General features: G+C 33.9%; 3 protein-coding genes across 8 annotated transcripts in view; all 3 read left to right on the top strand.

The window, feature by feature from the left end:
• The window catches only part of LOC111411810 (TP53-regulating kinase), a 4,377-nt gene extending 3,771 nt beyond the window's left edge, over positions 1 to 606 (top strand). For all 5 annotated transcript variants that reach the window (XR_002705901.1, XM_023042420.1, XM_023042421.1 and 2 more), the window contains one exon: positions 302 to 606. The gene's annotated coding sequence lies outside the window, so the exon portion shown is untranslated. The remainder of the gene's footprint in view (positions 1 to 301) is intronic.
• A 2,408-nt stretch (positions 607 to 3,014) lies between these two features.
• On the top strand, positions 3,015 to 5,380 carry LOC111411809 (CST complex subunit STN1). 2 transcript variants are annotated; one of them, XM_023042418.1, is made up of 2 exons: positions 3,015 to 3,526; positions 4,681 to 5,380. In XM_023042418.1, the coding sequence occupies exons 1-2, from the start codon at positions 3,169 to 3,171 to the stop codon at positions 4,695 to 4,697; spliced, it is 375 nt and encodes a 124-aa protein (XP_022898186.1). In that variant the 5' UTR covers positions 3,015 to 3,168; the 3' UTR covers positions 4,698 to 5,380. The 2 variants fall into 2 exon arrangements, with proteins under 2 accessions (XP_022898186.1, XP_022898185.1); XM_023042417.1 differs by lacking the exon at positions 4,681 to 5,380 and having other exon boundaries at positions 3,020 to 3,741.
• Positions 5,381 to 6,418: 1,038 nt separating this feature from the next.
• Positions 6,419 to 7,537, top strand: LOC111412524. Its single transcript, XM_023043461.1, has one exon. The coding sequence runs from the start codon at positions 6,419 to 6,421 to the stop codon at positions 7,535 to 7,537; it is 1,119 nt and encodes a 372-aa protein (XP_022899229.1).
• Positions 7,538 to 14,949: the final 7,412 nt, after the last annotated feature.

Raw genomic sequence — 14,949 nt, 5'->3', positions numbered from 1 at the left:
CCCCCCAACACCCCTTTCTGCAAGTAAAACATGGATATATTGAATATTAGAGGTTTTGCAAAATAAAATCCAGACACTGTACGTTTCAATCTGCATGCCCTACCCCGGGCCTGCTTGAAAAAGAAACTTGAGAAAGAAATTTTTATGCAGTAGGGTTGTTTTGCTACACATCTTTAGCATCTTTCTTGAAGTTACCTGGACCGTTGTTGTGAATTTTGCATGTAATAGTCTGTTTTATCTCTAGTTTTGTCAAAGGAGACGTATCATTCTTATCCAATTTGTCGTGCAAAAATGTTATCAGGTTCGAACAGGAGACGGGAAATGGGTGGAGAAGCTGCGGGAGCTGTTAGTACCATTGCTGTTCTAGTAGTTTTCAGGGAATGTGATTTCGAACACTCAAGGCAAAACCTCATCCTTATGTTTTATAGTGAATTTATCAGTCTTTCTAGAAGTAGTTGGAAATTTAGAATGTGATTCTGTTCCATTTCAAGTGGTCCAGTTTATTTAACGTTGGATATGAACTTGCTATTTAATTCCAACTATAAGGAGCAAAATTTTGTTCCAACATTTATTCTCAGCTGAATGTCAGATCGTCAAATTAATTTCTGATAGTTGCCTAGCTTGTGCCGCTTGAAATGTCACTGTGGTCCTGGTTCCAATAATTTCTATGGGCTGTCAACGTCAGTCTCGCTCTTTAATAGACATCATTTGGTTGGAAAAGTTTTAGGAACTTAAGATTTTCGAGTTTCTAAAGGAGTAGAGGCTCGTCTCTTCGGCTTTGTGAGAACTTTACCTACAATTAACCTAGTGAGCTTTAATTTAAGATAGCACAGCAGGCACTTTTGAAACGAGGAATTGCTTGTCTTACCACATCAACTACCTTAAACGTTGGAAGTTTTAGCAATGGGGAGATGGTTAAAGAAAAAACATAGGTACGAAGCTTTAATGCATCTATCGTCAGGCACAAGCACGTTTTATTTTCATGTTCCGAGATATTTTTGAGGTCAATTGTTATTGTGGTTGTGGTGGTAGTGTGGCTAAAATATCCATGTCCAACTGGATTTAGGGTATGCTTGGTGCCCATTACTGAACTCATTTTCATGATATTCTAAATAAGATTTTAACTTATCGTTTTTCTTTAATATTGTCAAATTGTGTACATTCCACCTTATTCCTGCCACGTTACATTTTATAGCATTTGCAGGATGTCTTAACTTTTAATAGTTGAAGCTTGACTCCTCTGGATTTATTAGTTCAAGACGACTTGGAAAAATTAATATGATAAGTGCATATTTGATATACAGTATTGAATATTATAATACACCATATTTTAACTCTTTTTTAAATAATGCTATTTACAGTGAAAATTACTTGTAGTCGTCTTATATGGTATATACATGATAGTTTGTTATTTGATATAGTGTTTTTTGTTATATTATGTATCAAATAACGAACTATCATATATATGGCATGTAAAGCGACTATTGTTAGTTTCACTACCAATAATATTATTCTTTCTCTTTTTTCATTACTATCCAATCTTCTTTACTCGTCCCCCCCTTATATTTCACCGTTTAAGGGGTTTGACTCAATGTAGATATTTGTGAAAATGTCATATTAGGAAATACGTTGGTCAAATTTAAAAATGCAACATTCGACTTCTTATCAACACAATTTCTAAAAATGTAGGAAAAATGTCAAACATGTCTAAGCTTGAAAAATTAATCTATTTTTTAGTGAAATTTTAATTTCTAATGTTTCTATAGGCAACTTATTTTGTAAATCGAAATTACTTATCTTGAAAGAAAAATATTTACAGTAACTTCTATAGACAAAAAATTATTTATCGTAAACTCGTTAAACAAATGTATGTCTTTGAACGCTCCTCATGGGGTGACCGAGTTGATGGAGTAAGTGAGCGAAAGTCTTTGATCACGAGTTCAATTCTCCCTACCAACACTTTCTCGGTTGGGCCTATTGTATCGGGGTTGTTTAGTGCGCTTTACTTGACTGGCGCGATTTGCAGTTTAGTGCGTCAATTCGAAGGTTTATCTAGTGCGCACCCAAAGGGTAGCGACTGCGTGTTTATGTCATAAAAAAATAATAAAAAAAAAGAGAAATTTCATCAAATGTCCATTTTTACCTAGTCATTTGCAAAAATGTCCAATTTGGAAAAATTTAGACAAAATACCCTTATTAACAATTTTTAATTCCACACTGAGACAAAAAAATAGATATTTTTTACAAAATTGTTATTGGCGAATCAAATTTTGACACATAACCTACCATATTTATTTCAAAAGTATACATGTCAAATCACAATAAATGCCATATTTTTCGTTGACTCAGAAATGTCGAGAACGACATTTTCAAATGTAGAGAAATGTCATGTTCAAAATAAAATGTCATTCTAAACAAATGAAACGATATTCAAATGTTGAGAATGACATATGTAATGTTGAGAATGTCTCCGTGACACGGAGGAATTTGTCTCCGTGTCACGGAGACGTGATTTTTTCATTTTTTTTAATGAAACGGTATTCAAATGTTGAGAATGACATATGTAATGTCGAGAATGTCTTTGTGACATGGAGGCAAATGTCGAGAATGTTTCCATGACACGGAGGCGTGATTTTTTCGTTTTTTTAATGAAACAGTGTTCAAATATCGAGAATGATATATGTAATGTCGAGAATGTCTCCGTGACACGAAGACAAATGTCGAGAATGTCTCCGTGTCACGGAGACGTGATTTTTTTGTTTTTTTTTAAAGTATCATATTTTTTGTTTTCACGTTATTTTTTTAAAGCATTATATATATATATATATATATATTTTTTTTTTTTTTGGTCGTCCGAATTTATTTTAATATAATTTCTCATGAAAGCCACTTCTCAAAATTCGTGACAAATTAATAAAAAAATTAAATGTGGAGAATGACATTTAAAATGTTGAGAATACCATTTCAAAATGTAGCTTTTCATTAAGGGCATAATATATAAATTGACAATAAATTCAAATGAGTGGACACTTTTTAACTCATACCATTAAAATTGGTCATTCTTAAAAATGCCTCAAAAAAAAAAATAATGTATGTCTTTGAGCACTTTTCCCGCCAAAAAGATGGCTTTCCATTTTCTGAAGAATTTTGAGACTCAAAACCCTAACAATGGATGCTCTGTACAACACGCATGTCAAGCTCCTAGCTTTCGACTTCCTGAAGCTCACCCTGCACCCCATGGATCCCTCCTCCTCCTCTCGTAAAGGCGCGCGCCTCTCACGTGCAGAGACTCTAGGGTTCGTGGTGACCCGGGATCTCAAACCCAACAAATTCCTGAGATTCACCATTGACGATGGTACAGGTTGCATCCCTTGTATCCTTTGGCTCAACCAGCTCAATTCTCCTTACTTCTCGAGGCGTAACCCATCAGATGTTCGATTAATTGCCGATGTGGCGGCGAAATTAGCGTCAGAAATCCAGCTTGGGGTTTTTGCAAGAGTGCGCGGAAGAATCACGGGATACAGAGGTATGGTTCAAATTACGGTTTCTGATGTGGTCATAGAGAGGGATCCTAATTCCCAAGTTCTGCATTGGTTGGATTGTATTAGATTGGCTCGTAAATGCTATGATAAACTTTGTAAGAACACTGTTTGATAACTAGAAACACTAGAGTCAAGTTTTGGATATGAGCATCATGTTTTGTATTTCTGAATGTTATATTTTTGGGCAAGTTAATTGGTTTGTTTTGTGTTCACTGCAATTGCATAGTAATTTTATGAGGATTTCAATTTTCATGGATCGTACTTTTCATTCGGGATATAATAGTGTTTTACTATGTGCTATTTATATAACATAATCGTACCTAAAGTGAAATACGTATAATTTCTTTCTCCTCGTTCCCTAACAGCCCGTGTCTGGGGGCATAAGGGGTTCCATTTTGGTGTTTTCGAGACAGTTGCTTACCACCATTGAGCGCAAAAACAACTAAGCCTTATTCTCTATAATTTTGGAGTGGGTTATATGAATCTTCTTCCGCCATTCAGTTCTATTAATTATTGCAACTACAACAAACTGTATCTTATTCTCAATAAATTTGGAGAGTTATGTGAATCTTTTTCCGCCATTCCGTTCTGTTAATTATTATATCTTCTATAATAGGCATGTTAGTTTTGGTGTACTCCTCCCTCTTGTGACTTGCTCGACCGAAACTAACGATCCCAACTAACTGCTTCCCCAAATATACAGAGAAATAATGTATAATGAAGAGTGAAGTAATTTAGGAGACCTCTTTGGGGGTGGAATATATCCAATCATCATGGACATACCCTTTAATATAGAAATCACTATCTCCGCTCTTCTCCAATTGCCTTTAGTGATTGATAGGGTACCCGTGAGCCAGTTTTAAGGAAGTATTATTGTTTGATTAGGCATTGGCAGAATGGGTCTATCCCATTTCCCCTTTGCTAGTAAAATCCAAAGCTTAGGTAAATGTATCTCTGATGCGGTATCTTCATCAAAGAATTCGGTTCACATTCAAATTCTAACAATTTCCATATTGACACGAATTTCGGTGCAACATGATAAGTGTATTTTATACACTTATTCGGGGCTCTAAACTATATAATTTTATTGTTCTTTTGGCAAAATATGATCTAAATTTTATTGTATTATTTTTCTTAGGTAAAACTCATGTTTGAACGAAGAATTGAAGAAAGACACAAAAAGGGCGAAAAATGGAACAATCTAAAGTAGTGGACTAAGTTGGACGTTGGATGGAAGTTGGAGATCAAATTTTGCACATTAAAAGAATTGAGGACTTGAAGAAAAATAATCTATTACGTGGGCCTCAATTGGACTAGTCTTGGATTCAGCTTCAATATTTACTTGGACTTCTAATTGGACTACAATTAAAATGACTGAATTATGAGGAATTGAGGTCAGCAGCAGCTAGGTTATTATAAATATACACGGAACACACAGAATTAACAGAGGGGGGGAGCAGCCTGCTGCGAAAATCAATGATATATACAGAATCGACAGCTGCAGAAAAAGGAGAAGACAGAAAATTGGGCTACTTTTATTCTCTATATTTACGCACAGAAATTAAGAAGTTGCTGGGGGCTGAAATAGGATATACATCTCTCGCAATTTGGAGGCGAAAGTAGTCGAACGTAGTGGTTGGAATTGACGAAGTAGAGGGCTGCCTTCTGCCCAATATCATATACACGCATAGAAATTAAGGCAACCTGGTGGGGGATTTAATTTGGTGGCTGAGTGGAGTCATATTCACGCAGCCTTGAGGAGGAAAAAGGTGTTGAAATTTATTACATATCACACGAAGGCCGCAGCAACGAAGGAGAATTAGCTGAATTGGAATATTATCTTACACAAAAAGTGAGCTGCAAAGTGTGAATATAAATGTGTGTGTATATATATATATATATATATATATACACGTCCACAGGAAGCCGAAAGCAAATTTGGAGGCAAGAATTAAGTTGCTGAATTTATAGAGTGGGCAGCTGCTTGGGGAATTGGACGGCTGGAGTCGAAGGAAACACGCGCATACTTGGAATTAATCACGTTTCTTCAACTTCTCGGTGATTTTTAATGTTTGCACACCATTAGGATAATAAGTTGCTTTTTCGTAATGTTGGAAAACTCACGATACGTAGAACACTATTATTGGGACACACGGGCAATAAATATTTGAAATAATATTTGTGACGTGTGCGATCATAAGTGATAATCCTAATTGTCAATGCATGTTCGCCATATGAATTCGAACTAGGAATAAGATCGTCTCGTGGTAAACATAGGTTTATTATATCTTGGAAAAGAATAATAAATAATTGTGAAATTATCGATCGTCGCAATTGCATAAATTGAGATAAGTAACACTAGTTGAGAATTAGAACTAAGCGTTACTCATTGGCGTCTGAAATCCAGTACATTCACATATTTGAGTTTTAAATCAACCTCCATTACTTTTATAAATTTTAGTTTTAGAAATCCGTTAACTATTCACTCGATAGTTTTAGTCACAAACACGAATTCAAATTTATCAAATATCCTAGAATTAATCCTTATTCCCTGTAGGACGATACTTTACTCATCACAATTATTACTTGTCAACGAACCCGTACGCTTGCCGGAATTTACTCGAACAAGTTTTTGGCGCCGTTGCCGGGGAATAACGGTGTTAATTTTAGTTATTAGATATTTTAAATTCGTTCTTATTTTTACTTTTATTGTTTTTATTTTCATTTAATTTTTTTAGTTGTTTTTAGGCTACCATTACACTTTTTAGGCAACTTTAGTTTATGCAAAATCCTGTCGAGCCAGATCTCTTTCCAATAGACCACGAAATTGAAAGAACATTTAGAAATCGTAGAAGAGTTCAACGTCAACAAGGAGAATGGCTGACAACCAAAATCAATCACAGCATCAGGTTCAGCTTCACGAGCAAATACCACAGCCAAATCAACCGAGAGCTAACCAGAACGAAGCTCATGTCTTAGTTGGGGATTACATCAATCCAATTCCCGCACCAGTGCAACCTGCTGTGGTATACCCCCCTTTTGGACAACCTAATTTCCACCTTCGATCAGATGTCATCAATTTGTTTCAAAATCACCAAGACATCAGGTTCTTTGGAAAAGCCACAGAAAATCCTCATGAGCATATTTCTGCTTTTCTCATGTTATGCGAAGTGATCAGTCACGAAGGGATATCAGTAGATGCATTCCGAATGAAATTATTCCCTCACACCTTGAAGGACACTGCTAGAGAATGGTTTCTTTGTTTACCACCAGGGAGCATTCAATCATGGAATGATATGGTTCAAAAATCCACTATGAAATTCTTTCCACCTTCTCGAGTTCACCAAATTAGGAACGACGTCCACACCTTTAAGCAAAAAGATCTCGAGAGCTATCCTGAGGCATGGGAGAGGTTCAAGAATTTTTTCAGAAAATGCCCCAACATCGACATTCCCAAGCAGGCTCAACAATATCTTTTCTACTACGGTCTAAAACAAGAGTTCAGAAATATGATAGATGCTTCAGCAGGAGGATCAGTGATGAAACTTGATGTGGATGAGGCATATGACCTGTATGAAAAAATAGCTGAAAACCAATCAATGTGGCCAACCGATAGGGAAGCTCCAAGGAAAACATCAGGGTTACACAACGTAGATGCAGTGACAGCATTGGCCGCGCAAATGGAAGTTCTTACCATGAAAATGGACAATCTATCTAAGTCAGTCAACATGGTACACCAATCGCCACCTGTTTGTGAAGGCTGTGGAGCGGATCATGCTAGTACACGCTGCCCTTTGGCGTCTACACATGTTAATCAATCCGAAGAAGTAAGTTACGCACAGAACTTTCAGAGACAGCAAAATAATCCTTTCTCCAACACATTTAATCCGGGTTGGAAGAACCATCCAAATTTCTCATGGTCCAATAATCAAGGACAAGAACAGGGAGGAAGCAATCAGAATAAATCACCAGGATTCCAACAGCAGCAACAGTAAGGGAGAAGGCCATCGTTGGAAGATTTGCTGGCTCAATACATTACTAAAACTGAGACCAACTTTCAAAACCAACAAGCCTCGATCAAGAATTTGGAACAACAGGTTGGACAAATTGCAGCCGCACTATCAGGTAGAGCTCAAGGGACATTGCCTAGTAATACTGAAACAAACCCTAAGGAACAGGTCAAAGCAAAATCAAACTTCTTCACCTTACGAAAAATTACTCATCCCCTTCCATAGTATCCGTAAATGATACCCAAACCCGAACCCAAACACAGAGTTCTCAAAATTTCCACAAGAAATTCAAGATTTACCAACAAGGTTGAAGCACATTCTGTAACAGAATCAACTCTCATTACTTTCACTGAAGGTCCATTGCTAGTCTCGACACCTTCAAAAACCCCATAAGTATGCGCAACCAAATTAGCATCCGCATACCTATCTCCAATAGGTCTATTCCTAGTAGTTGAATACGATGGAACCGCGGACAATGTAGGTAAATTGGAATTATCCATATCCTCCAAACTCGACTGAGTAGTATTCTTTTATATGAAAGCCAAATTTCAAAGGTACAGTACCAAACTGAATTTCGACCACGTTACTAAGCTTGTGCTGATTTTCTTCATCAATTCTGCTCGACCTTGCAAAATGTATAATTTTGACCTTTTTCCCCCTCCAATACAACGCAAACATCCTTCCAGACCCTTAAGACTCCACCTGCTCCAAAAAACGTGTACCTTTTTGAATCAAGAGTACTCAACAAAGTTATATTATTTTTCAAATCCAAAATATGTCGAACGTGATCTAGTGTTATACATGTTCCATCTATCAACTTTAGTCTGACTCTACCAATACTAGCTACCCGACAAAGTTCGTTATTACCCATAACATCGACACATTGTATTATCGTTTCATGTCTCAAATAAATTCCGTTTAGGACACATATGGAATGTAGAAGCTAAGTTGAAAATCCACTCGTCAAGTTTGGATCCCACATCAGAAATTGTCCAGACTTCTCCATCACTCAAATAGTCCTCTACTATGTTGGTCTCATCCGAAGTTTTTGATTGATTATCGTGATTTGCAGTCGAAGTGCCTTTATTCTGCAATTTTTCGCAATATAGCAAATCTGATTGCTGAAACTCGATTTTACTTACCCTTTGCCGATTACCATAAACCACAAGACCTTTAACTCTGGAGTCAAATCCAACCAGATGCTTCATCTTCTCCTTTGAGAACAGTATATCATATATGTCTTCAATGGTGAGAGTATCACGATCATACAAAATTGTGTCCCTAAACGAAGCAAATGAAGTGGGGCAGCGAACACAACAGGATTAAGGCCAAATCTTTTTCATCATACTTCACCTCTAGTGTCTTCAAATTAGTGACGATTTTCTTGAACACAGCCTGATGATCTTCCAAAGATCCGCCTTCTGCTATGCGATAAGAATACAATCTTTGCTTCAAATGTAATTTACTTGTCAGACTTTTAGTCATGTATAACTGCTACAGCTTCAACCACAACGTAGTTGTCTTCTCTTTTAAAACGTCCTAAAAAATATTATTAAAGAAATGAAGATGAATATGTGAACGAGCCTTTCGATCCTTCCCTTGTTTTTCCCTGTTGTCCAAGTTGTAGGCATTTTGTCAAATCCTAACAACGCATCATCCAAATCCATCTGCGCCAACACAGCTCGCATCTTTACTTGTCACAACGAAAATCTTATATTGCGATCCAAAAGCGAAATTTCATATTTCATGATTGCCATCGATAATAGAAAGCCTCAAACAAAATCACAACCAATAGCTATGATACCACTTGTTGGGAACAGAAAGGCAAGTATGGCGCGATATGAAGTATTGATTGCACACGCAAAAATAAGATTGAAGCAAGAAGAGAGCCATTGATAAATCGAAAAAGAAATCTTTATTTGTTCTACCTTCTATTTTTTATGAAGAGAATGAATTTGCCCTCCATAGGTTCACTTATATAAGTCGCGGCTAAAATTGCAAAAATAAGAACTTGAATACCTAACAGGGATAGGAACCATTGAAGCTACAAAAGAAACAAGAACATTCATTTCTGTTGATTTTATTTAAATGGAATTCCTAATTTTAAAGATTTATTATTGATGAGCTATAACAATTGCACCTATTAAAGCCACTAAAAGAATTTAATCAATAATATTAACATATATTGTTTCATGCTTAGACCAATAGATCCAAGAAAATTTTTTATATCCTCGACTCAAAAGGGAGAAATGAGTTTGGATATTATGCTGATTCAGAAGAATTTAACTCTTCCAGAATTGATGAAAATGGGAATTTTGATCCCTCTTGACTCTTCAAAGAAGAAGTTGTTCTGTTAAATGTGTACGCACTTTCTTTGAGAAATGATATAGACATAGTGGTTGTCTAATGAGAGACAATGCAATGATAAGATCTTTTCTTTTGATACATTTACTTTGTTGAACTCGGGATCTTTGATACATGCAAGTATTTTTGTTGGAACGCTGATGTTATTAATTGACAACCAATAGAGAGAAAATACAATTTTAACAATGCATAAACTAGAAGAAGGGTTAAATATATATATATAGGGACAATCCAAGCCTTAGAAGCAGGGTTGTGGATGAAATAAAATGCCCAAAAGTTCCATTTTCTTGATCTTTTTAGGTTCAATACAAATTTCAAGTCTTAATAGGGCTTCCAAATAGAATTTCAACTAGAATTTGTCAATAGACTTTGAATAGGATTCCAAAAGCATTCCAAATAGCATTCTTCTTAATGTGCACTTTAATTAGAACTCCCAATTATCTTTATCAAAGAATTCGGGTCACACCCAAAATTCTAACATTAGGTCAGTAGTTAGAAACTTCCAATAATTTCATCTGTACTATTGTTATTGAAATTCTAAGATCAAAACATACATATATTATTGTGTAACAAAGCAAGGCTGGATGCAAGTCTTTTACTCTATTGACTATAGTTGGGTGCAGCATATGTGTCACCAAACTCTGACTTTTGGTGGGTGAAACCAATTCAGCAAGAGAACATATTTCAATTTGAATCTAGATATAAAAATTGGACAGTTGATAAATAAAATAGATCAGTGTGTGGTGGCAACAACTGGCTATATCTCAATATTCTAGAATCATCCATGTCCATTTCCTGTAAAAAAAAATAAATAAATAAATTAAAAAAATAATAATAATAGAAAAAAATTCTAATAGCCTAGTTGCAAAGTGGTAGTTCTGGGTTGAAGGGAGAAATGAAAAGGACAGGTAAAAAAAAATGATTTGATGGGCTATCTAAGAAGGTATGATAAGGGATAGGAAAATGAAAGGCAGGAAATATGGTGATAAGATTTTCTAGCCAGGTGAATGCTAAAAATAAAATGGACAAGTTTTTGGTGAAAACTTGTGCCTCATTTTTACACCATTTGGTGAAAAGTTTCACATCAATTCGAACAGGTCTTTTTCTTTATATTTATAACATTTGGCTTTCTTTTGTTAGTTGATGTGCATTTAAAATTTGTTTTCAGCCAATTAAAATGGAAACTGTCAAACTACCTTACTTTCCTTTTATCTTATTTGGGTTAGGAATTTTCCTCCGCCTATGTTTTTTCATTGTCCGTTTCTACATGTTGACAGTAACCCTAAAATTTGATTACATGTATAATATGAATCTGTATGCATATTTTTGTTGGGACTTCCATACTTGAGATGTATATGTAGCTATAAAAAACAGAATACTGTCAATGAATTTGCCTAGTTGACATTGGGGAGTAGATTGGGGGTTTTGTACGGACCAAAGAGTCAACTGTAAAAGAATTGGAGGTGATCTCTTATTACAGTTGCTAGCAATGTTAATTTATTTCAAGAGATTGTGCTTTTGATCAAGTATGCAAAAGTATATAGTCTTCCAAAAAATTGCATTAATATTAGTTGAAGACTTTAAACAAAATTTAAATTTTCTTTATAACAATATAGTCTAACTTATCGGACAAGTAAAAGAAATAGATAATGGAAAACCTATGAGGAAAGAGTAGAAGGGGCAAGAAAAGATGTTTGGCTTAAAGCTAAGAGGTTAAAAGCTGAAAAATGCGAACTCCCAAGAGTATGGAAGAGATACTTTGCTCATAGTACAAATCAAATTCACTTCTTTCCTTTGTCTACCCAATTTTTCTCCCATACTGAGATACAAATTTAGTGTCCACTTCATTTTTATCAATTTATTTGGTTTATTGTTGGATCTGATTCTAAAAATCATTAAATCCTTAACAACCACGATAATCATATTAGAGGTTTATCTTTCTCTTTGTCATTTAACTTGATTCTATTAAGATTGTGTTACTTGTCAACATGGGTCTAGACAACACTAGATATCGTCTTCTTAATTTCATAAGTTGGTGTCAGATATACTTATTGACATATATTCTCATTCTTTATCTTAACCATTATAGTGTTATCACACACTTATGTTTGTAGGTTTGCACGAGTTTTTCTCAGACGCAAAAACACAACTACAATTTTTTTGTAAACATTTATTTAATTTGATAATGGCATTTTGTTTTATGTTTATTTTGCATTGTTGTAAATGCATTGTAGTACAAATTTAGAATATGTTTTCCCAAAATACATAAGAAAAATATGTTCACCTCTATTTGTAAATGTGACATAGCTTGGAATTTCAACTATTTGAGCATTAGAAGATGCGATTTTCCTTTAAATAATTGAAAATGGCTGTTGAAACTTGAAATAATCCATCATAATTGTCCCCACGTTGTCAACATATGTTCTTTCAATTGATTTCCATTTGAAATAATCCAAGTTGTGACATGAGTTGATGGAATTTTTATTTATTATACTAAATAATTGCTCGTGTTATTTTCATCTATAGTTTTATTGATTTAATGATTTTTTTTTTTTAAATCTGAATAGACTATTAAATCGACTAGACAAATATTTTTACTTATTTTAGCTATTTGTAACGAAATGCAAATTAGATGCACAAACTACAACCAGTAATATAACATGGAATAAGCTTTATGAATCTTATTTTTCTATGGGAGAAAAAAGAAAATAAAGATACCACGCAAGAAAAAAAATAAAAAATAAAAAAATTGGCTGTACTTCCTGTTCGTAAATTGGAGATGATCTTAGGGTAAACTAGTCAATTTTGAGAATGCTTTAATCGAATTTAAGGGGTGTCCTCGAATGATATTTTAGTGGATTTTGAAATATTATAACTTCTAATAAATTTCATGAATTTGAATAGATTTTCACCAAATTCATAAGAATCTCGTTAAAAATGGTGAAACTTCAAAAGAATTTGTTATATGTATTTTTAAACTTAAATTCCATCCAAATCTATTAAAATATCTCTATTCATGAAATTTTTGTCTCTTTTTGACTCTCTTTATTTCAAAACTCTTTATTTTTCATATTTATTTTCAACTATTCATTCGCACAATAAAATATCTGACACGTAAATTTAAAATTTTCTTAACTTTTTAATCGCGCATTCTTCAATTCCCCCAATTTCTCTTTATAATGGACATCAAACAAGGACTATAGATTCTTGAGTTATTAAGGATATATTTCATTAAAATTTAAGTTGAAGACACCTAAATTTTAATAAATTTTATTAAAATCCGTTAAAATATCAATTTGAGATACTTAACTTTAGAAAAATTCTTAAAATTTATTAAAATCTCAATTGAGTATGCACTGTAAATTTGTAACTTTCAATGTATAGTGGGATTGAATTTGAGTACCAGCTCTTTATTTTTTTTGTTGTCAAAATGGTATGTTTATAATGCTGCTTAGAAATTGGTTTTAAATTGCGGATTCACTTTAATCCTGATATTTTTACTAATGATTGGAACATAATCTATTCCAAATATATAATATTATTCCCATTCTCCTTTTCATCAATATTCATTCCTAACATAACAAACAAGGAAGCTGTTATTAATTATTAGGATTTGCCAAATAAAAGCACGTAGCCTAGTAGCCTAACAAATAATAGTAGCCTAACAAATAATCCACCTTGTAATTTTATTTTTTTTTTAAATTTATTTATTGCAAATTTAATGGCATGGGAAACAATATGGGAGGCACCAAACAACCCCTCCAACAAGCAAATCTATTGCATGTTTGGTTAAGGTTTTAGTACTTATAAATTTAACCTAACTAAATAAGTAAATTTTATAGTAAATATTCGCTAAAGTTAAATTAAAATATTTTTTTTTTCACAAATAGTCCCAACTTTATTGTCAAAATGACTACATATTAGGATAGGGGGGCCATCGTGAACCACCCTTTTGATCTGAGTGAGATGAACTAAAAACTTTCAACTAAGTTCGTGTACATTTAAAAAAAAATAAAAAATAGAATAGTGAAAATAACTAATAGAAATTTATTCTGAAAAAAGTATTACTTAAAAGTAAGTTTTGAGTTACTTTTGAAATTAGCCAAACATGTAGTTAGACAATTCTTGAATCCTAAAGTATAATTGGTGGACCAAATCTACTATGGATAGGGGTTTGTTAGGGATTCCAAACTGGGAGATTATTTGAACTAATTAATCCCTCCTTGGAGTGTTTTGCCGTCAACTTGATTAGTTAAATCCTTGGATTAATTAAACTAATACACCTACTTGATTGCACAGAATCTTGAAAATATGAAAATAGAGACCAAGTTTGAGACCAGACACAGTCTCCCACATGTAGCATGTGGACTTAATCCAAGAAAATTACTTTGTTCTAACTAGGTAAAATATTCATTAAACTTGGGGTTGCAAAACCCTAGGATGGCGTGGGGTTGGGGATAAGGACTAGGACTAGGTACCTTGAATGGCCAAACAAGATCCTACATGAATGTAATTTTAAGTAATTTTTGAGTGAAGGATTCTTCAAAGCACAAAAAATAAAAAATAAAAAATAAATAGAGAAAACACACACACGCATGCACTAACCTAGGCATAAGCTGAATATTATGTCGTAATAACAAAAACCCCTTAATATGGGACTATTGCCTTTCGGTCCCAAGACAATTAGTCCGGTTTGACCCAAAAAGAACATTAAAATTGCTTTACACACAAACATATTGTTCCTGTATAAGTCATTAAATAGTATTAAGAAAAAAAATAAGTTTATTAAACTCTCTCGTTGTATACATTGCCCTTGTTTGAGCCCCATTCGTTTCATCAAAATACGTTTTTCAACAGTAATTTGACTTCATTTCAACTACACATTTTTCAATAAAATAATATTACATGCAAATTAAAAAAATCCTTTATTTTTTAACCACAAATCTTCTATCAAAACACTATTTGAGAATGCAATTTTTTTAAAAAAAAAAAAAAAAACAATGAGGTTTTAACAACCCCCCCCCCCCCCAACA

Source organism: Olea europaea, chromosome 16 (genome assembly GCF_002742605.1).
Source record: "Olea europaea var. sylvestris chromosome 16, O_europaea_v1, whole genome shotgun sequence".
Taxonomy (NCBI): Eukaryota; Viridiplantae; Streptophyta; class Magnoliopsida; order Lamiales; family Oleaceae; genus Olea; species Olea europaea.
Note: the sequence above shows the minus strand (reverse complement) of the source record. Positions and strands in the feature narration are given on the sequence as shown.